Raw genomic sequence first — 24,441 nt, 5'->3', positions numbered from 1 at the left:
TATAAACAGGTAAAGTTTACTTGAGAATGTTCGGGCAAGGAGAAGATTTAAGAACTGATTTTTTGTTATGTGTTCACATCAACAATCCAGGTGCTTAGCCTTGAAAAAGTCAACCAGAAAATTGAATTAGCGCAATCTACATGTATTGCTACTATTTGTGGTATACAAAATTTTACATAGTTTTTCCAATTATCAATTCAGTATACTGTGTCATCTATCACTGTGTCTCCTTTCTTTTGAGCTTCTGGTAGCATCCATTTCTAGAATTTAGCCTAACTTACTTTTCCAATTTGGATGCCCCACTTTCCTTTCTTTAATTGTATGACTCTGCCTTCATTAAACTTTTGCATTATATTGTTTTCTGTGTGTGCATAAGCGTATGTTTGTTTTTTTCATATACTCACTGGTTAGAGTGTGAATTTAGAAATAATGAGATGGTAAATATACCCAAAGCTTTTGATAGATTTAAATTAATTTTAGCCATCATTTTACATGCTTGTCAGTAATGTACATCAGTGGTTCTCAACCTCTGTCCTCAAGTACCCCCACAGTGCACGTTTTCCAGGTCACCCAGCAGGTGCGGTCATTATTCACGGACACATTTTAAAAGATCCACAGGTGGAGCTAATTATTTCACCTGTGATAATGTGTGGAGACCTGGAAAATGTGCACTGTTGGGGGGTCCTGATGACCGAGGTTGAGAACCACTGGTCTAAATGACAAAATTTCAAGGCAGATAAAACAGAGGTGTATTCAATCCCGGCCCCTATTTGCAACAGGGGAAATAGCGGCTACCACCTATTCAATGCTTTCTTTCCTGACAGCATTGAAGAGACAGATCAACAGAATGGGCCCGACTTTAAAAGCAGTCGGCACTGGTTTGTCTATTTCGGTCGTGAATTGTCACGATCGTGGGTGACTCTTGACAATTCGCAGCCGTTTATGTGGGCACGTCCCCTTTTCAACGATAGTCAGGCGGAACATTGAATCGCACCTGGCGATCTGTGCTTGAATAAAACGAAAATGGGCCAGGGTCACGGCTGGCCAGATCGACAGTCGTGACCCGGGATTGTATACCCCACAGTGACCCTTATTTATTTCACTACCTACAACTTATGCCCCATTCAGACCGCACATATTACCCGGTATTTTGCCAGGTTTTTACCGTTTCAAAACGGTAATATGTGCGGTCTGAAAGGTCCAGAGTAAATTTACAGTTTCCAAAAAACGGTATTTGGAAACAGTAAAAAAGCAGCGTCCTACCCATTTTTTTTTGCAGTCTGAACGGGTCTGACATTTTATATAGGACCCTGCCAGCAGTGAGCACAAGCTGGTCCCGCTCTGTGCATATCTAATGAGCAGGACCCAGTGCAGTGAATATTTAATGAGCGGGTCCCCGCCCCCTGCATATGGAATGAGCGGGACCCGCTCATTACAAATGCAGGGGACGGGGACATGCGATGTGAAAGGGGTTTAACCTGCTTTAAGAAACGTTTCAAAAACAGGGTCAAAGCAGGTTTTGTGGTGTGAAAGCAGCAATACTGCCACATGTGTGAGCTTGGACAATTTACATCGCTGCTATTGGGACTAAAGGACATTATAATGCAAAAGTCTCCAATGAGACCTATAGATAGGTCTTTTTGTGTTTAATACTATGTACATTTTTTATTGTTCAGGTTTCATATGTCATTTCAACATATATATATATATATATATATATATATATATATATATATATATATATATATATAGTTATAGATTGTGTGTGTGTGTGTGTGTGTGTGTGTGTGTATGTGTGTATGTATATAATATATATATATTTATATAAAGTACTGTGGAAAATTTCTTTATCTCCACATGTCAGTCGGAATCTGTTCTGGTATAGCGAATCACGTTCCCATCGACCGAACTCTTGCATCTATCTTTCTAGACGCTATCGACTATCTTTAGGTGATTATCGACTAAACTACCATAAGTGGTCATCCATGTGATTGTTGGTCTAGACTCTTTGGAATCCTATATATGTCCATGTGAAATAACACAGATAAGCACAACATTTTTATTATACAGATTTTGGTGCCAATGCCGCAAATAGTAATTTTGCATTGTAATATTTTATCCCCACTCCTTAACCCATTGATGTTTGAAATAAGATTCATACAACTTAAAAAGTCGTCACCCACTTTATCGGCTGAGATGTTTAAAATGGTGAAAACATCTGGACCCGACCTTTTATCAGCTGCTCATATACGGGGCTAAAAGCTTCTGTCTTTTAGTGAATGTAGACACTAAGGAAAGAACATAACCATAGGCAAACCCTCTAAGTCAAATCAGCAAGTGAGGCAGGTCATGATCACCTGCAGTGATATAGTGATTTTCAGTGAATTTCATTGTCTGCGGGCATTCAGTATGCTGAATCAGCACAGTGAAAGTAAGCATTTTATTATTTTGACATTCATAGTTCTGATCCTAGTGAACTCATAAAGCGACCTGCAGCCATGTGGAAGGCAGACAGAAAATGATGCTCGGTGCTTGTACAGCATGTACTGTACATTTACATGTCTAGTTACTGTCTGTGATCTGTAATTGGTTATTCTGTAGCCCAGTTCTCTCATGCCCACCACCCCACCTGTATACTGCATTTAACGTGAAGTACTTCTTGCATTACTTCAGCAGTCTACTTTCCAGGCGTGGACAACCAGGAGTCGGACTTCTTAAAGTCGCCACATCCAAGAGAATGGGAATTACACTAGAAAATGTTGGCGGTAATATTGTCCAGATGGAGTTTTCCAGACCTAGATCTTAATGGCTTTTTGGATCAACAGGAAACGGTACCAAGGTACGGATGTCTGGCTCAGGATGCCCAGACATCACCGTTGGATGCCATGACAGCACCTTGGGTGTTCCAGTTGGGTACTGCTTTTACACTCTGGTAATGTTATTTAAGGGTACCTCAGCTGATTTGATCAGTGGCACAGCCGGTCATTCTGGTGGCTTTGGGCTGGCCGTGCCATCATTGGTAGGCAGTCCTGCTACATAAGTTGGCATATGTTCTGTATTGTCTGCATCTAGATCTTCTGGAATCTTGCAGTCACAGTGATTTGCATTGCTTGGTTTTTAACAGCATGGTTCTTGAATGTAGGATATTGAGAGCCAGGGGTTTTTCACAAACCTTTTTGAAATCCATGACACTGGCTCACAAGCCTGTCACCTAATGAATTTTTTATCCTGTATGGAAGATATATATTCACTGGTGTGAATAACACCTGTTGAATTTGAAAGTTTCAGAAAGTCCTGGCTTTGATCTACTCTCCAGGATGATTTGATTAAAAGGTTCTGATTATCTATCTCCCTTTAAGGGACAGATTTTGGCGCTGCCTATCATTTTTTCAAAGAAATTAGCCACCATTTTGAAAGTTGAAACATTCTTACATGGGTTTCTACACAAACAGCCTCCTTATTTCCCACCAGTTCATCCTTTGCACTTGAATTTAGTTTTGAAGGCACTCCAAAAGGATCCACTTGAGCAATTGGATTGGTGGAATTGTGATATCTCACTTTAAAAGAAGCGTTTCTTTTGGTAATTTCATCGGCCAGCTCTTTATTGTAAAGGCTCTTTCACTGTATAATTGTACCACATCCCCTAGCACACTAATATAATCTAACTCTATGCCCACTTTGATCGTGAAGTAAGAACAATTCCGTTTCAAAATTGTGAAAAAATCATGTATACTTTTTTCTTTTTCGAACATTTTTTGTCAACCTTTTGATTATGTTGACTTTTTTTTTTTGTCAACATCAATCTAAATACTGTTGTCATTTTTAGGTTTCAACCTACTGCCTGTCAACCAATAGTGGTTTTTCTATTAACGATGTATTTACGGTCAACCAATTGCACAGATCACTACTAGAGGCCAAGGGTGCGCTGGGTGTACAATCAATACTTTTGGACTTAGATAGGCAAGTGTGCTAAGTATATTGGCACACAGATTGCCTTTGAGTGGGATGGGAAGAGCATCACGTGTTAGTAGATAAACATCTCCTAAAATCTTGAGTGCTGTCTTGGCAAATTTGGGTACCTATGCCAGGGTTAAAACACCTTGAATACACATGTTCAGTAGTTGGGACTTAGATTGAGGAAGCATACACATGTACTGCCATTGTCCTTACGCCATGGATAACATTTCACTGGTTTCTTAATGACACTGCATTTTTGAGCCTTTGATTTAATACAGTAATTGTCACAAGGGCCCAATGATAATGCTCCAGGGATAAAACTTGTTATCATCCTAATAATAGCTACAGTATTTCTGCCTGTAGCTAAAGTGAGGCAAAGTGTTATTGCATGCAGTTTCGTAACATTAAAGAGTAGACATGACTATAGTCATATAATGAGAAAATGGATTGTACATTGAGTTAAGGTTTTTTTTGTCTCTCTATTAAAATTATTACATTTCATGCGATCTACTAAATTTCCCAATGTGTGTTTAGACTCAAACATGTTTATTCTGTGTGCTTATAGTCAAACTAGTACTATATATTGTCAGTCCTGGATTCAAGGGAAACCATAGCAACAGTAGAGTATTTTATTGAGTAAATTTTTTGTATTTTGGCATCTTGCATATTATTGTCAATGTTTGGGGTGTTGAAATTTTTGATCACATGACAATGATGATTGAAATAACGGTGCAAGTGTATTTTTAAACTAGTAATAGGTACAACATAACATATGGTCACTTCATTCTGTCTTTCATCCCTGCTCTTGGCTCTCCTGCTCTGATTGGTCTGTCCCGCTTTGCTACTCCTGTTACTCCCCTTGTACTTTTTTTCCTTTACCTTATTTCCTGCTATGGTCTGTCTAGAGCAGGCATGTCCAACGTCGGCCCTCCAGATGTTTTGAAACTACACATCCCAGCATACTTTGCAATAGTTTTAGCATTATAATAGCAAAACTGTGGCAAAGCATGCTGGGATGTGTAGTTTCACAACATCTGAAGGGCCAGCGTTGGACATGCCTGGTCTAGAGTGACTCCCTAACAATCTTTGGTTTTGGAGGAAAGCGGAAAGTGCCACAGCTCCCTCTGCGCATGCATGTACAGTATGGGACACACGTTCGTCGATTTTTCTTTTTTTTTTTTTATAATAGGGTTATTCAATTTCTGTTTAATTGGCTGAAATACAACCCAACGCTTTCCTTCTTTAGCAATGATTTAATAAAGCATTCTACATTTTTAGTGGTACATTATGTGCTCACTTGCAACAATCAATATATTTAAGAATCCATTGGTAAATATCTTTAGGATGATGGTAAATTAACTTAAACCATCCAGGACGTGTTTCAGACTTTGAAAGACATGCATTAGTCATGCATAAAGTGTTGAGGTTGCCATAGCAGGTAATCACACATGATCATTTCCTTAGGACAGACTAGAGGGGCCAAGTTATTTATCTACCTTCAAATTGTAGGTGTCTTAATGAAGGGTAACTTCACTTGTTTAACACATTTCTATCCAAATAACTTATTTTAGGGTTACCTTTATCAACTGTGGATTTTGTTTGTAAAATATATCATTATCCATTTAAGCCACTAATTTTTCATGGTAATTGACCCATTTGGGGTTATCCAGTTATCCCCAATGCTGGATCTTATCAAGGATTCTGGTCAGGCAATACCAAATCCCCAATAAGTATGTATTTTTAGTTTTTACCATATCGCGGCTGTAAAGGGTATTTCTGCCTTTCACAGATCCTTTATTTTCATGGGTGAAAAAAACTTTTGTCCCTAATAATAGGAAGGAAAAAATGGTTACCCTTCTCGGTTATCATACATACAAATTAGGTTTCCGTTTACTGCTTTCTTTAAGTAAAAAAAAATGCAATGAAAGAATTTCAATTAGTTTGAGTATGTGGATATTGTGCATATTCGGTACTTATATGTTAGTTGGGAGCCCACTATAGTTAGTACGCTCATACTCCCACTATCCATGTCGGCATGGAGTTGATTTTATATGGTGTGGCAAGCCCCGCGAGGGGATGCAGAAAATTAAGCAAATAGCTTAGTGGGCGCCCAACTAACATATAAGTACCGCATATTCTTATGGGCGTTTTTTATTTGTGTGACACAGAGCCTTTTAGCTATATAAATTGTTTTGTGATTTACACCATTAAATGAATGTTTATGTGAACAGAATGATGCAACCCAAAAGATCTTGTTGGTATATCTGTGAACAAGAAAATCACATGTCCACAAAATTGCTAGCCTCATGTTAAAACAGGGCTGGGCAACACCGGCCCTCCAGGTGTTGATGAACTACACATCCCAGCATGCCTTGCATCAGTTTCAGCATGGCCACATAGCAAAACTAATGCAAAGCATTCTGGGATGTGTAGTTCATTAACATCTGGAGGGCCGGTGTTGCCCAGCCCTGTGTTAAACTATACATCATTAACATGTCTTCGCAGACTATAACAACATTCTAATAGTTTTTACGGATTATTTTTTGATTTTCCTTATTTTTCTTTCAGATATTGTAACAAACAGCGATGACTCCCCAGTGACACATCTGGCAAAAATGAGCCAACGCCAGGGCAAAGACGCTTATCTGTCTCCAACAAAAGATTTAGTCCAGGCTACACTTAGCCCGGGGATTATACACAGTCATGGTAGGAAGCCATACGTGTAGTCTGTATGTCATGTGAAATGTTTGATCTACGTTCTACGCATTGTTTTTCAACGTCCTCTCTTGAGCTAAAGGCCTGGTACAGGATTGTTACTTTCACTACCTGTGACCTTGTACTTATGTTTTTTTGTGATGTTTTATACTACTTTTAGACTCTTTAATGTTTCAAGTACAGGATATTGCTGATGTCATTTGTAGTCATGCCAAGTAATGTGGTATAACACTTTGCCAGTATCTTTTGAAGTGTAATGAGAGGGTTTTTTTATCCAGTGCTTTTTTCAATTATAGGCTATTGTAGACTAAACAACTGTTTTTAGAACTGCAGCCTAAATTACATTTTGTCTGGATAATTATTTAGAATCTAAATTTAAATAGTACTTTTATTTAGATTGTAATTTGGTGTCTGATGTATCAGTTGGTGTATGTATATGGGTTTGCTCAGGCTTCTGATCATTATTTAATATCAGATGAGATATTAATGCAAATGTCAAACTTTTGTTGCCAGCTGGTATTACTAAAACTCTGCGATCTGGTTACATAAGATTTCCCAAAAGCTGCAATGCTCGAGACGAGGCTGACATGTCCCCTTGTTCTACTTAATCCTGTGAATGCCATCCATATGGAGCACATAAGACATTTAGATGTACAGATGTGTGTAATAGAGCTCAATATATTAGTGCTGGATAATATTTTCCAGACATTGCAGGGGAGGAACAGTGTATACCCAATGAGCACAGTGGAGGCTTTCCATGAGCAAGTGAAGGCCTGGCACAGTATAGCCCCAACTGGGCATTTACTCCAGGTGTTCTGGAGTGGCAAATGTTCAGATGAGTCCTCTGTCTTTTGATAGCAAGTAGGGGTGGTAGTTGTATGGACTTCCTGACGTTGTACTTGCCGTGGTGGAAGTTCTGCAACTGATGCTGTAACTCTCTCTACAAAGGATCAAACTATACTCAAGTTTTTGCCACAAACCATAATACTGGCTATTAGAGTTTATAACAGTGCAGGTAACCAGAAGTAAGAGAAGTGAGGTGACAAGAGAAAATCTGCGGTGCCTCCATATACTGCAAAATATATGCAGGTAATCTTTTCACATCGCAGTAGCAGTATATTGACTGTCAGGATGAGCTGAGAGGTTCAATAATCAAATCAAGCATTTTTTTCATAAATTTTCAGCCTGTGACTGATGAATGTTCTGGTTAATTAGTTTGCTGATCTAAACAATTGCATACCTCCCAACTTTTGTAGATGCCAGGGAGGGACAGGGTGCGCATCGATTTTTTTGGGGGGGTGTGGCCTATAATTGTGTCGAGGCCACCCCCCCCCTCGTTTTTTGCCGCGGTGGGGGCATGCCCAGCACACTGCCGGCGGCGGGAGGGACGCAGGAAAGTCCCAAGGTGTGAGCAGATGCATTGTGCGGGACACGTAAGTCTCAAAATGCTGGTTCTTGCTACTTATCACGCACTAGTACCTGCGTTTTACAATCAGCTGCGCACTGATTTGAATAGCTCCGGGATCTCCCTTCCGGCACTATTCACAGTGATTAGAAACATAAATCGACCCCTATAAGGGTTAAGATGTAAGGCTGATATGTTGTGCATGGGCATACATTGCTCGTGCATTATGTAGAGAGAGATACTAGATATTTTGTATGATATATATACACAGAGTAGTCACATGATTAAGCAATGGGTTGGTTAGTTTCCACCTTTTTGTCTTTAGTAGAGATTGAATTCTGCTAAGCATTTATTCTTCTAATTGTCTGAGGGGCCCAGGCACTGCAATACAATAACGTTGCCTCTGCCATACTGAATAATCCTGTTGATGCAAGACTGATCCATTTTTTGATAAACCTCACCCTACTATCTGTGTGGTGTAATACAAAATGGGATTCATCATGTAACATGACTTTTCTACAATCATTTACTACATAATTCCTGTGTTCCTGAGCAAACTGAAGGCGTCACCCTGTTTGAAACAAATAAGAATTGCGTACAGGAATGCCTTCTGTAGCCCAAACGATGTAATAAAGCTAAGGAAAAGAGTAGCGCTACTACACCAATGAACATTCAATTGTAATACTCAGCAACACACTTTCTGCTTTCCCAAAGGATTTAATATGCAGCATACAGTTTGTTGAGGACATCTGAGTTGGTCCCTGTTTCAAATAGTCCATTAAATTTATTAATGATTATCTCCTAGCTGTGAGACTAAACAAGACTGCTTACTCTCTATTCTGCTTCAGCTGCGATTACGAGTACGGCTACTTTGCAAAAATAGACTAGTGGTCATAATTATTTTCCCAATCGGTGTTTAATTGCCCAAGTTGCATTTGTTATGCATGATCTGCCTTTTAATATACTTTACCTTACATGTTCTTGTGTGTATGTGTGTGCCCCCAGTGGGATACGGTCGTTTGGTCTACAGCATGATGGTCGACATGGGTCATTAGGTCGACACGGGTCATTAGTTCGACAATGTCTCGGTCGACAGTCAAAAGATCGACATTGGGGTTTTCAATGTTTTTTGAGCCGACAGGCGGTATTTATGCCCTACCATCCACTAGGGCGTGGTGGTAGAATAAAATAGTGTGCCCGACGCATATCGAGCGGATGCGTTGCACTTGAAACTGTGTCCATGTCGACTGTGTTGACATTCAGGTAAATAAAAGTGAAAAACCTTTTGACTGTCGACAATTTAATCTCAAAATCCTACTTTATATGCGCTAATTGAATAGCCCCAGAGACACAATTACCCACAATCAGTGATCGGTGGTAATTTAATACCACCCATTGTGCTATGTATTTATTTAGTTTTTTCCATATCTAGCAGTTTATTTCTCTAATCCACAAATCATTAAACTTTTATAAGTGAAATGTGTAGTGATTTGCGAATTGTTCTTTGCTAACTTGTACCGAATGCTCCGTGTCTTTCACTTGTACTGTATCTATTTTTAGAAGCATAAAGTATTTTTAGACCTTGGTACTCCCCTTTATTGCTGCCTGTGGAGTCGGTGATGTAACATTGTTGCTCTTTGGTGGTCTGTTCATAATTTGGTAGAAATATTAATATGAAGCGTCTTACTTTCAAATTTTAAACTGTTAATTCAATCCATGATACATACCACAAAGTTGTTCTGCTGCTTTTATCAGTCATATGCATAACAAATGTGTACTTAGGGATTTGATCTAGGTGTGTGGGTGGTAATAAAGGAAGTATAGAGAATTGTCTTTTAATGTAATCTCTCAACTGTTTTCCTTTTTATTTTTCCCCATGCAAATTGTGCAAGAACATGTTTATACATGCTTTAATACTTTGCGCAAAATAAGGGTAGTACTCAAAGACCCATGGGGCCACTCCACCTTGTGGTGGTGGTGTATGGTTGTACACTTATTTCTGTTGATCTTTTCTTTCACTTTAGTATAATTATTTTTCTTCCCTGTTTGCTCTTGCTGCTCATTATTGTCTGAATAATACCCTTTCGCATATAAACCCGGCTTTAACTCACCTCGGACCCTGGTCTCTAAGTCGGCAGTTCCGAACCTTTTTCTCTGCTGTACCCATTGTTGGGTCAATTTATGAGTACGCCCTCCGCTCAATATGAAATATCTGCAGTACTTACAAGTGGAGTGGAAGTGAACTGTATGTGTGTCCTTTATATTAAGGAGTAGAGGAGGAGTAGTGTGCAGTCAGGAATAGGGTCCCTTTGTCTCGTTTGGCCACTGACTGTTTACGGTCGCTGGGGTTCCCACTAAGGCCTGTAGAATGAATACTGCTGCTTCCTCCTCCCTTGTTAGCACAGGGCAGATGAACACTGATGTCTGAAGGCAATGCGGGTAGCTACAAGGGGATTGCTGGTTGTGTAAAAGCACAAGGAGACACTGATGGCTCTGCAGACAAAACCGGAAGTGACATCCAGAGAAGACCTCTTCCACCATTACTAATATTATTTTCAAGTACCGCCTACTGGTCTTCAGAGTACCACCCGGTTGGGAACCACTGCTCTAAGCATTGGTTGGAGCTGGGGTTTCAGCACTTAGCCCAGTGGTTCCCAAACTGTGTGCCTAGACACCCTGGGGTGCCTTGGGATGTTAGCAAAGGTGCCTCTGGTTTGGGGGTCCACGACCAAAACAAATTATTTATGCTCAAAGTGATAGGCAAAACCAGTGCTGGTGACTGCCAATCATAAAGTGTATGGAAAATTAGAACCACAGCTATGTTGCACGCCACATAACTGAACCTGAGGGTGACAGTTAAGCACAATTTACTTTATTTCTTTATTTATCTATAAGAAACTTTTTGACTAGGGGTGCTTTTAACAAATGTTGATATTTTAGGGTGCCCTCGTCAAAGTTTGGAAACCTCTGACTTAGCCCCTTTCATACATTGATGGTGAGCCTCATTTATTTTCGTGTTATCGCCATTCTCACCAAATTCGGGTCTTACAGTTCAAGTGAACACTTGAAACCGATATCATCCACCAACTGTTACTGTCCCTACTAAACCACTCCGTTGATCCTGTGTCATCGTGATACAGGTAGTGTTTTTGCACACTACAGCTGAGCTGAACCACAAGCTTCAACAAAAATGCAGAAAGATTGTAAAATGGGGTTAAGGTGGTCCGGATTACTCTTTGACAGTCTAGATTTCAACTGTCAGTACACTGACATCGGAATACCAACTGTAAAATGCCAGACAGTCGGGATCCTGACTTACTGGGGCTTTTCTCCCTCGTGGGGGTCCACGACCCCCATAGAGGGAGAATAGAACCTGTGGCAAGCAGAGCGAGCCACCGTGCCCACAGCGTGGCTTCTCTGAGCTTGTCCACCAGTCGGAGTACCGGCTGTCAGGATTCCAATGCCTGTATAAAGTACTGTCGAAATCCCGACTGTCTGAGGCACATACAACACTCATAAGAGGCAGCACACAGTGAATCTGTATTATCTAAATATACTTGTGTCTTCTAAAGAATTTGGTGAGTGTTTCTTCTCTTTTTATAGGGGAGAAATGGCTGACATCACAGGAAGTCAGTGCCCGCCACCACTTCAGCAGACACCGAAGGAAATAAGTCAGTTCAGATTGACTTTTATTTCTGAAGGGGGGAGAGAAATCATTTGATGGTTGGCGACCATTGAATGGGTGTTGAAACAGCATGATTGTTGGGAAGTACACCCAGAATTGTCAAGAGAATGCGCTAAATGCACATAGATGCGCTAAAAAAAAAGAGTGAGGATTGTCTATTGTAGCAAACACTTATATGTGCAGCTGAGCATTTGCAGGCGTTCCTTCCAAGATAGTGGTGTGCTTTTAACACCATTATTATACCTTTTAAGGGAGGAGATCAATTTTGTGCTATGTGCAGCTATGAGGAGTGACCGTTTGTGTTCAGGCGGTTTGGTTAAATGTCAGTGGGGTAAAAGGGACAGAATGAGAGAAAATTGTTACAGCTACATCTCCTTTACCAGGCAGTACTTAACAAAGCATTTACGAGTTTGACAAGATGTGCTCAGTCATTACCATGGCATTGTGACCTGGAAATGTTTTGAAAATGGTTTATTTACTTTAGATCTACAAGCTAACTTTACCCGTTGTTGAATCCTGGCGAGCAGGAAATAGTTGGTTTTTACTAAGTCAAAAAAACAAGTTCCACGAAATACCTGATGTAATAGTGATGCACATGTAAGCTGAGTGTTGGTAAACCTGGTGGTCCGGACCACCCATCACAGATGTAGGGTGGCCAATCCCGGGATCGGCGGCATCCCGGGATTTGGCCCTCAAAACGCCGGGATTTGGGATAAGACTGCGCATGCACAGCGTGACTAGGTCAGAGGTCACGCTGCACAGGGCACAGCCTGCCAGGCAGCCTTCCCGGCCACCCAGCCACCCCGCCTACCAACCCGGTGGCAACCCAGCCAGCAGCCTTCCCTCCCGCCCACTGAGCATACCTGGCTCCCGGCTGCCAGCCACCCAATCAGCCCGGCCGCCCACTCAGCAACCTCTGTAAATAGTGGGCCGCCAGGGTATTTTTTATTATTAGGGATGCCAATCCCGGGATTGAGCATTTTTCCAATCCTGAATCCCGGGATTGAAAAAATGCCCCGGGATTGGCATCCCTACACAGATGTATGTTCTTTGAGCTACTTAAGCAGATAAATTATTTCCTAGCTTCTTAAAATATCTTGCTCAATCCTTAATTGCTATAACTGGCTCTGGAAATTTGCATTATGAGCAGTGGTGAATCCAAATATTATATAAGGCTATGTATACTGTAAAATCTGTGGAATACCAGAAATAAAGTGTGATTATAGAGCTGTACAATCACAATTGGGGTTAAGTTGTAATGATTTAAACATTGTAACATTTTCTGACTAAAATCTAAATATACTTTCAAATACCCGTATATACTCGAGTATAAGTCGACCCGAATATAAGCCGAGGCACCTAATTTTACAACAAAAAAACTGGGAAAACTTATTGACTCAAGCGGGACCCTCACTCGAGTATAAGCCGAGGGGGGGCTTTTTCAGCATAAAAAATGTTCTGAAAAAGTAGGCTTATACTCGAGTATATATGGTATGTTGGGCTGTATTGGTCTATGGCAGTGATTTTCAACCTTGTTTACATTGCAGCACACTAAAGCCCTGTACACACACATCAATTTTGCTTTTGATTCGATGTTAGATTCGATTTTCTATTAGATCTGGCATTAGAGCTTTCCATTCGATTTGGCATTAGATCTGTACTTTTGCATTAGATATCGAATTCGATATACATTCATGGTACATTGTACACATTCGATTTACTAGATCGAATTCGATATTTCCTTGGCTGCACAGTAGATTCTTCTGTTCGATTTTGTGAAAACGGGAGCGTGCATCGAATCGAATTTAGATCGAAAGTGACACAAAAACCATTTGATTTCATTTAGGATTCGATTCCATTTTGCTTCTATAAGCAAAATTGAATCTAAAATCGGGAAAAAATCGATGCATGTGTACAGGGCTTAAATAAGATTTTAAAATTGCCAAGGCACACCATGAGATCCCCACAGCAAAACACATTGGACCCCACAGAAAAAAAAAAAAACCTATTGGCCCCCATATAAAAAAGAATCACACTGGTCCTCACAGGTAACAAAAATAAAATACATTGGCCCTTTACATGAAAAGAAGAGACCAGTAAATAACAGTTGAACTGGTGGTGGCTGTAAACTGGTTTGGGCATCTCTAGATTTGGGGGCACACTTGAGAACAGCTCAAGGCACACTAGTGTGCCACGGCACAGTGGTTGAAAAACACTGGTCTATGGTATTTGTATTTGGCATGCATTTGTTTGTTTGTTTTTGTCAGACAATCTTCTGGTAAACTACTGTTTTTCACGTGTTCTGAAGGTCATTGGTAGTCACTCTATATTACACCTCAATGTGTCCAACCCATCATACTAGTTTTAATAATCCTTATATACATGTTTTACATTAATTTTAAGGCCTTTAGAATAAAATTCTTCAGCAAAAGCGAAGACTTAAGGGTTTATTTACTGAGCGCCTTGTTCTAAAACCTGGTGCTCTGATCTTGTGTATGGCCAAAATTTAAGAGGGTAATTATTTTACAAGCCAAAACACTGCTCCTGAAAACATTGCCCTATTAAATGTCAGGCAGAAATGTAATCGGAAGGGTCGGGTTTTTCTAGCCTAGCTCTTAGTAAATAATGTCCACCTGTGGTTACTATACAGAATTTGGAAAAAGAGAACCTTCCAGACATGTACGGCATTAGCAAGCGGTTACCCATGCATCAAATCCATCAGTAACTGCACACACCATTAATATTTCTTGTTTGCACAAAGGTCTAAAAAAGGGACCGTTGTTTGTCTTTGTTGTGTGTGGATTGTTCATTTTGTTGACTTTTTATATACAAGAAAAGTGATGACTGTAAAGTATATTCCACATTAGTGTTAGGCAAGCAGTTGCTCAGCAGATGTTATGGAACAGGGTAGGTTCACAAGAAGTCAGCCATTAAAAAGGGAATGATGTGTATCCTGTCCTGTGGTGATTGTGTGTTTCACTGTGCAACAGATTCATAGCAGTATGGAAAGATATTGCACTCTATTGTAAGTGCAGACAGTAGCACTAGGGTGACAAAGGCATTATTTGTTACAGGTAAACACTCTATGCCAAATAATTCATGGCTAATCCCTATTCATTTTTTCGCACCAAAGTAACCATACTGTAGTAAGCTGTAGGTACTGATGTTTAATATAAATATAGCAACAGTATTCAAGCACCTTTCCAGCATCAACTGCTGTTTTGTATATGGTGTCTATCCTGCTGTCTGTGAGAGCTGCTTTGCATGTAATATAATACAATGGGGGAAATTTACTAAGATGGGAGTTTTTTCACATGGGATGTTGCTATGGGAAACCAATCAGATATTATCTATTATCATCTAGAACAGGGCTGGGCAACACCGGCCCTCCAGATGTTGATGAACTAAACATCCCAAGATGCTTTGCAATAGTTTTGCTATGTGGCCATGCTGAAACTGATGCAAGGCATGCTGGGATGTGTAGTTCATCAACATCTGGAGGGCCAGTGTTGCCCAGCCCTGATCTAGAAGGTGCAAAATAAATAAGAAGACTCTGACTGGTTGCCCATAGCAACATCACATGTGAAATAGAACTCCCATCTTAGTTAATTTCCCCCAATATCTTTTATATAAAGGAACCAAAATAATTTGTAGAATTGCTTGACTACCTGTGCAGCCATAGGAACCTAATCTTGTCAAAGCAGCCTCCCTTTGGGCTTTGTTCCCAAACCAGAGCAAGTGTTACTACATTCCTCATTTCAGAGGAAATAATGCAAGAGACAATAATACAAATCTGCTTCACTTTACAGGTGTGTCTGTCATTGCTGAGATTTAATATCACAAATACAAGTTGCAGACAGTCTTGCATTATTGTAGACCATACAAAAGGTTTTCTTTTATTTTAATTTATATGACACAAACTTATAAACAAGAGACTATATGTTTGTAAATAAAATAACATGAACATGTGTAAAGGTCCCCATACACGCTGCGATAGCAGCGTGCAATGCAATGCGTTATCAGGTGGATCCGCGGGCAGTACAAAAAGTATGTGCAGCACATTATTATTATTTTGTCTTTGTACAAGGGTATTGCAATCAGGGATTAAAACAGACAGAAACAAACACATTGGGTTTATCTTAAATTCAATTAAGTGTGTGTTCCTTAATTTTAAATTTGGTACTTGTTTCCTAGCACGGCCACAATCGCGGGCATCGCGGGTAATTTTTAATGGTCTACGATGCGATCGACGCGATGCCCGCGATTTCCCATTGAAATGCATTGAAAAAGTCAAAATCGCGTCGGTCGCATCGTATGCAGCCAAAAAAAGCATAAGATGGTAACGACGCGATGCCCGCGATTTCCCATAGGGAACAATGTAAAATGCCTCAATTTAACCAAATCAACATAGGGAACAATGTTAAATGGGCCAGAGACCCCCCCAAAAAACCCTGACCAGTGAAATGGCCCCCCAAAAATAGTTAAATCCACCCCACGATCAACGTCAACCCGAAGCGTGGCGAGCGCAGCGGTACGCATCCTCCGACCTTTTCATACCCCCCACTATCTACGTCGGCGTGGAGTTGAGAATAGATAGTGTGGCGAGCGCAGCGAGCCATCGAGCCCGAAGCGTGGCGAGCGCACGCGGATACCTGTGAAGCCCGCGAAGGGACGCGTTTACCGGTGAAGGTATCCGCGTCCCCTCGCGGGGCTCGGTGGCTCGCTGCGCTCGCCACACTATCTATACTTAACTCCACGCCGACGTGGATAGTGGGGGTATGAAAAGGTCGGAGGACGCGTACCGCCGCCCCTCGCGGGCTCGCTGCGCTCGCCACGCTTCGGGTTCACGTTGATTGTGGGGTGGCGTTAACTATTTTTGGGGGGCCATTTCACTGGTCAGGGGTTTTTTTGGGGGTCTCTGGCCCATTTAACATTGTTCCCTATGTTGATTTGGTTAAATTGAGGCATTTTACATTGTTCCCTATGGGAAAACGTGGGCATCGCGTCGGTCGCATCGCATGCGATTTTTTAGCCCGCATGCGATGCGACCGACGCAATTTTTTTACCTGCGATGCCCCAGATCAAGATCGTTGTGGCCGTGCTAGGAAACAAGTACCTTTAATTTTTTAAGTTTTTTCTTTCAGTTATATATTTACACTAATCTGTATTTTAGCGGTAGATTTTACTACTTGCCTACTGGTCTGCTGACATTATTGATGCATACTTCAAGGTAAGGTGAGGGCCATGTTCAGGTATTTCTAGTTCTGTAAAGAGAATTCCATTCTTATTATGTCATTTGAATTTGATAATGTGCTGTGGAGTCACAGATACAGTAATGTCTAATGATAAATCAGCTAGTTTCTGCAGATGGCACCATTATACAGTAATTATATAATACTTGTTAACACATGACATCTATAAATTGCTTAACACCATGGACATGAAATCTGCGTAGAATGTACCAACACTGAGTGGAAAAATACTTTCACATGTTATGTAACTATATGTTATATGGTTAACATTTCCTTATTTTGTTTAACCTGTCTAACCCAAATCATTGAGTTCATTGGGTGTGGTATAACACACCGACAGTCTGGATTCCAACCGTCATTAGCTGATGTCCTTATCCCGGCTGCAGGGACTCAGACAGTGGGGGAAGCTCAACAAAGCCCCTAGCGGGCTCGCTGTGCTCACCATCTACTTTATTCTCCCACTATGGGGGTCATGGACCCCCACAAGGGAAAATAGCTGCTACCCGTCTGTCGGGCTATTAGCAGTCGGGATTCCATCGTCGGTGTAATGACTGTCGGTTACCAACTGCCGGTCAGTCATCTGGCACCGAGTTCATTGAGGTGCAGTTCCATACTATTTTAAAAAGGGATAATACAAAGTATGTAGACATGGTCATTATGTTGTCATTGTGACTTGCCAGTCACAATGCTATAATTACTGTTAGGGCTCGAACACTAGAAAAATGGTATGTGGACATGCTGACTGTTGACATGCACAATGTCAACATCATGTAGGTGTTCACAATCCGAATATCCACATTCTGGTGCCAATATTCTGAATGTAGAAATAATATTACACCGTTAATACAATATTTCTAGTCCCAAGTATATTAGGTTTGCACTGTATTGCAACAGTTGATTTTGTCATGACATTAGCAACAAAACCATTTATATAGAGTGTGTGTGTGTGTGTGTGTGGGCACAATGCGTGAACCAGAACCAAGATCCTACATCCCAACTTTTCAGATTTTCGCAGAACAGTCCCTTCTCTTAGGGACTGTCCTGCGGTCCCACCTGCGTTTACCAGTGTCCCCCATTGGGGAGGGCCCCTGTCACTTGCTGCTATGTTAAGCAAAGCAGTGGTGAATAGATACTGCATGCATGTCGTTTCACAGGAGACAAAGGGACGGATTTATCAATCAATATTTGCGGCTAAATTGGGTGTTTTTGGGGGTCAGTCGCAAATATGAAGTATCCCCCAAATGTATCAGAAGAGACAACAGCAGGAATCTCCAATCCCTTCTGCAATCTCTACGGCACCCCCGCCGCCTCCCCCATGAGTTTCTATCGGGGAATGCGAAGCTGCCCAATGTATCAACATTGGGCAGCATCACATCGCATCCCTGGGCTACTGCCATTCTGAAATGGTGGTAGCCCATTGTAGCCTATGGGCTACATACCTCACTGCTGCCCGGGCAGTAAAGTCGGCGGGGGGTCAGCGCTAACTGCCATGCGCAGACACACACCCCCAGCGCCCGACTCAGCACATCCTTTCGGAGCCCTGTCCCTGTGAGCGGGAGATGATGCATCCCGCCATTCGGTATGCAAGGGAATACACACTGCGCTGTCAATCCGGTCTATAATTGAAAAAGATAATAAGGATATATGGCACACCAAGCACAATGAAGGAGGACACGCTGTATTAAATGTAAAACATTTTTATATATAGACACAGAAAAATCAATTTAAGAATGAGGTGGGTAATAAACTAAAATTGGAGTATAATGATCACAAATACATATACATTTACAAAAATACAAAAGTACAAATAATATAGTAAGAATTAGGTGGGTTATAAACTAAAATTGGAATTATTTAGTACAATTGTATGTATAATACATGAATAAAAATCCTATTCACTGAGCCAGTGTTTCAAAAAATAGCAGACTTCGTGACTATTTGTAACACAATTAGCTGGCGTCCCAGCGGTAGTAAAAGAATCGGTGATGGTCCCTTCAGGGGATTGCCTTTGAGCATACAGACAGTTTAGAGCCTTATGGCAGAAGCAAGGTTAGTAAGCCAAGTAAACCTGAATTAGCGGGTGAGCTGACACGCATAAAGTTCATGCAGGTGTTGGCAGGTAGCGGGCGTCTGCGTGTTAGTAAAGCAGGCACAGTTATAGTAAGCCCAGACTGCAGGAGACACAGGTACACGTTTGAAATTGCAGGTATAGAAACACTCACTGCGTCTTGAGGGTGGATGTTGTACCTCAATGGGCTACTTAGGAGATGGCGTGCCGCAGAAGTACACGCTGGCGGCAAAGTCCTGTATAGTGTTGAACGCTCAGCAGCGTGTTTGAAGGTAGCGGCGGGCGTCCGGCCGGGAGCAGCAACGGCAGAGATCCCTGGGACTGAGAGTAAGGGCGGAAGTCTGTCACGAGTCTGCTGTAGACACTGGCGGAAGTGGGGCAACGCATTTCGTCTCCCAAACAACTGGAGACTTTTTCATGCTGCTGAAAAAGTCTTGAAAAAGTCTCCAGTTGTTTGGGAGACGAAACGCGTTGCCCCACTTCCGCCAGTTTCTACAGCAGACTCGTGACAGACTTCCGCCCTTACTCTCAGTCCCAGGGATCTCTGCCGTTGCTGCTCCCGGCCGGACGCCCGCCGCTACCTTCAAACACGCTGCTGAGCGTTCAACACTATACAGGACTTTGCCGCCAGCGTGTACTTCTGCGGCACGCCATCTCCTAAGTAGCCCATTGAGGTACAACATCCACCCTCAAGACGCAGTGAGTGTTTCTATACCTGCAATTTCAAACGTGTACCTGTGTCTCCTGCAGTCTGGGCTTACTATAACTGTGCCTGCTTTACTAACACGCAGACGCCCGCTACCTGCCAACACCTGCATGAACTTTATGCGTGTCAGCTCACCCGTTAATTCAGGTTTACTTGGCTTACTAACCTTGCTTCTGCCATAAGGCTCTAAACTGTCTGTATGCTCAACGGCAATCCCCTGAAGGGACCATCACCGATTCTTTTACTACCGCTGGGACGCCAGCTAATTGTGTTACAAATAGTCACGAAGTCTGCTATTTTTTGAAACACTGGCTCAGTGAATAGGATTTTTATTCATGTATTATACATACAATTGTACTAAATAATTCCAATTTTAGTTTATAACCCACCTAATTCTTACTATATTATTTGTACTTTTGTATTTTTGTAAATGTATATGTATTTGTGATCATTATACTCCAATTTTAGTTTATTACCCACCTCATTCTTAAATTGATTTTTCTGTGTCTATATATAAAAATGTTTTACATTTAATACAGCGTGTCCTCCTTCATTGTGCTTGGTGTGCCATATATCCTTATTATCTTTTTCAATTATAGACGGGATTGACAGCGCAGTGTGTATTCCCTTGCATACCATTTTTTGTGTGAAGAGAACTTGTTTTCTTCCTCATTTGAAGTCTGGCCGACTTTTCACTCTTGCAGCAGTCAATCAGGTCACTTTTTATACCATTTATTTAATTTATTGAAATTTTTTATACAGACCATAATACTTTTGTTAATTAGCGCCGGGGCTCTTAGGAGACTGGGTCATCCCCTTTCTCCTGAGAACAAAAATCTCCAAGATCCCGCCATTCGGGTTGCATTTTACAATGCAATCCTGGGCGGTAATATTCTGACCCGACCATTGTAAATGTGATCATTGATAAATGGGCCCCAAAGTGACCACGAGTGCACAATTATAGGCAGTGCTTTGTTGTACACGGTATATGTATCTATACTTGCTGCTGAAGGGGAGTAATGGGTCATACACATGTAGGCCAAGTTAAGTAGGAGCATGTGGATGGTATGTATGTTCACATAAATATACAGATTTTCTTTTTTGTGCCCCAAGTAAAATTCAGGTGCAAGCGTGCACAGATGGTAATGATGATGGCTAACAAAGCATACTGAAAGGGACATCTTGTTAGCAGACATGCAGATAACTTATAAAAATATCTGGTTACAGTACATTCTTTGCCAGCCCCATAATTTTCTGGTGTTTCATAAATTGCTATTTGAGGTCTGCTAGAGCACAGGTTCTTAGTCGTCCTCAGGACCCCACACAGTGCATGTTTTGCAGATCTCCTCACAGATTCAAGTGAAATTTTAGCTCCACTTGTGTTTTTTTTTTTTTTTTTTATTGTGTTGTGAGTAATGAACACACGTGTGCCCCTGCCGGTTGACCTGGAAAACGTGACCTGTGTGAGGTCCTGAGGACCGAGTTTGAGAACCACTGTGCTACAGGGAGCAGCCAATGATCATCTTTTCTTTTTCTGGTGACTATTAACCCCTTGAGCGGTGGGTTTTGCTGGGGCAGGACAAACCTACCAGGGCAGGTTTGTCCTGCCCCAGCAATACCCACCACAGATTGTAGGAGCTCCCCCCTCACCTTCGCTCCAGTGTTTGTACGCCGGAGGCTGAGCACCCCTGTCCCAGGCGCTAGTCACAGCAGTGACCACAGGCTCGGGGATGTTCAGTGGCTCGGGAGCACTCGGACGCCTGGACTCCTGAGCGCACCCAAGTTCCCCCAAGCCTGCCGCCTACGTCACTGTTGTAAAGTGAATGGCAGCTGGGGAAGCCGCAGGGGTCAGGGGAGCTCCGGCGTACGATTGCCGGAGCAGAGGTGATGGAGGGGTTGGGGGGGGTTGGGGGGGGCTCTAGAGGTGGTGCGCCAGTGGAGCACACCTAGACACCACTGGCGCTCACCTATTGCATATCCGTGGTATTTCCGTGCATACCACCCAAGGAATTAAAGATCACATTTCATTAGCATTTGTACATTATGGGGCATATTTACAAAAGTTCAGGTATTTGGAAGTGGAGAAGTTGCCCATAGCAACCAATCTGATTCACACTTTTATCACCTAGAACGGGTGGCCAACCCGCGGCTCTTCATTTTATTATGTGCGGCTCGGGCTGTCGGACAGCAATCACATGGAACGCAGCAGCGCCGGTATCTGGGACGCAGCTTCACTTGTATGTAGTGAACCGGCCGGCCCCCGGCGCATACACTGTAACACTCCGGCGCCATTTTCAGGCTGCTGCTGCGCAAGCAGTAGCACTGGAGCCGCTATCAGCCCAAGCACCGCAGCGCAACCACCCTCCCCACGGAAATGTCAGTCCCCTGCCTCTCCCCTCACGCAGCCCAGCCGGTACCTCCCTTCTCCAGCAGCCACGCCTGTCCTGCACTGACCATGAGGGAAAGCCGTCCTCTCCCCCGCCCAGCAGAGCAGACACCGACTCCTCCAACAACCCTGCCTGCACCGAATATGAAGGGAAGCTGCATTAGGCCTGCCATCTGCTCACGCACAGGGATGAGTTCGCTGAGCCTCCAGCCAGCACCATCCAGAAGTGCAGTCGTCCACTCTGTGTTCCCTTTTTGCTGTCCTCCCCTTCGCCCTGTGCAGAGATCCACGGGCCTCATTGTACTGACACTCTTCAGGCTGTAGCTTCTGGTAAGTGCCCGGAGAGCCACCTACCCCCTTGTGTGCATATGTGTGTAACTATATCACCCCTACCCTCTTCATCTGTGTGTAACCTCCCTACCATCCTAATCCCCTGTGTTACCCCCTGTAACCCTTCTTATGTGTGCATGTTTGTGTGGCTCCCTGTACCCCACAACCCCTGTGTGTCAAGCCTTCCCCATATCCTTCCTCTGTGTGTGACCCCCCCCCCCATCCGTGTGTGAGACACCTTCTCCCCCTATCACCTTATACCCATTGTGTGACCTACTGCACCCCATTCCTGTGTATGACCCCCCTGTAGCCCCCTACCAATGCGTGAGACACTCTGCCCCCCCCCCCCCTGTATGAATTGTGAACAACTACAAGTTTAAATGACTACTTGCCAACAAAAAAATAAGTCCAAATAATTTAGTAGCGTTCAAACCTCAAGTAAAAAAACCCGGTACTTGTGGACAATCACGGCTCCCACGATGTGCATCGTATAGCAAAAAATCGCATCGCATGCGATTTGATCGCATGCGTTTTTTAACAGAAAAGCATCCAAATGCATTGAAATTAGTATCAAACATGTTCAATGGCCCCCAAATGTCATTTTTGATGCTGTACCACCCCCACTATCAACGCGAACCCGAAGCGTGGCGAGCAAAGCGAGCCCGCGAGGGGCGGCGGTACGCGTCCTACGACCTTTTCATACCCCCACTATCCACGTCGGCGTGGAGTTGAGAATAGAAAGTGTGGCGAGCGCAGCGAGCGGACACGGATACCTTCACAGGTATCCGCGTCCCCTCACAGGTGTCCGCGTCCCCTCGCGGGGCTCGCCACGCTTCGGGCTCGGTGGCTCGCTGCGCTCGCCACACTTTCTATTCTCAACTCCACGCTGACCTGGATAGTGGGGGTATTAAAAGGTCGTAGGACGCGTACAGCCGCCCCTCGCGGGCTCGCTGCGCTCGCCACGCTTCGGGTTCGCGTTGATAGTGGGGGTGGTACAGCCTCAAAAATGACATTTGGGGGCCATTGAACATGTTTGATACTAATTTCAATGCATTTGGATGCTTTTCTGTTAAAAAACGCATGCGATCAAATCGCATGCGATTTTGTAAAAAAAAATAATGGTTAAAAAATGCAAAAATCGCATCCAATCGCATGCCACTATATATGGCATTTGATGGGAGCAGTGATACTCCACAAGTACCAAAAAAACAATGCTACTAATTTATTTGGACTTATTTTTTTGTTGGCAAGTAGTCATTTAAGCTTGTAAAATATCTAAAAAGTGTTTAGAAGTCATCACTACTAAACCTAATGCCACACAAGGTCCTACAAATGTGCTATCAATATCAGATTAACCAGTTGCCTGGGACATAGTCTGGAACTGAATCCGTTCAAGATCAGTAGGAAGTGCCACCAGTAATTTGCCTATAACTGCCATTTTAATACTTACGTTCATTTATATGCATATTGTGGCTGTAGATAAGTTGGCGACTATTGCATAAACCTTATGGTGATATCTGTGTCTAATAATGTAGGCTTTCTGTCTCTCTGCCAGCACTCCGGATGTGAATAAAATGCTCACACATACGTTTACACTATAGCTGGGTACACACTATAAGATATTTCCTAACAATATGCACTATAATGATTTTGTTAATGATATTTTTGTGTATATCATCTCAGTGTTCATTCTAGCACTTGTCATCTTTGAAAATCCATGCAGTTCCTCTTCCCTGCCTGGGGTGTCGCTGTAGTGCTTCTAGCACAGTGTGGTCTGTATATCAGCACTGTTATGCAAACCAGACCTGTGCTAGAAACACCACAGCAGACAGCGACACACCAGGCAGGGAAGAGGAACTGCATGGGTTTTCAAAGTTGGCGGGTACTAGAATTAACACTACATCTAATGTGTACCCACTATATTGTTAATGATGCAC

General features: G+C 42.5%; 1 protein-coding gene across 3 annotated transcripts in view; it reads left to right on the top strand.

Annotated features, from left to right (window-relative positions):
- Window positions 1-24,441, top strand: part of OSBPL8 (oxysterol binding protein like 8) — a 217,685-nt gene that overhangs the window by 104,229 nt on the left and 89,015 nt on the right. For 2 of the 3 annotated variants that reach the window (XM_083182589.1, XM_083182585.1), the window contains exon 5: window positions 6,526-6,663. In XM_083182589.1, coding sequence (XP_083038715.1) covers window positions 6,526-6,663 — 138 coding nt within the window. Of the gene's footprint in view, window positions 1-6,525; window positions 6,664-24,441 lie in introns of those variants that run through there. The other variant, XM_083182588.1, reaches the window with a different exon arrangement.

Source organism: Crinia signifera, chromosome 4 (assembly GCF_055691185.1).
Source record: "Crinia signifera chromosome 4, ASM5569118v1, whole genome shotgun sequence".
NCBI lineage: Eukaryota > Metazoa > Chordata > Amphibia > Anura > Myobatrachidae > Crinia > Crinia signifera.
The sequence above is the reverse complement of the archived record's forward strand: the minus strand, read 5'-3'. Positions and strand labels throughout refer to the sequence as shown.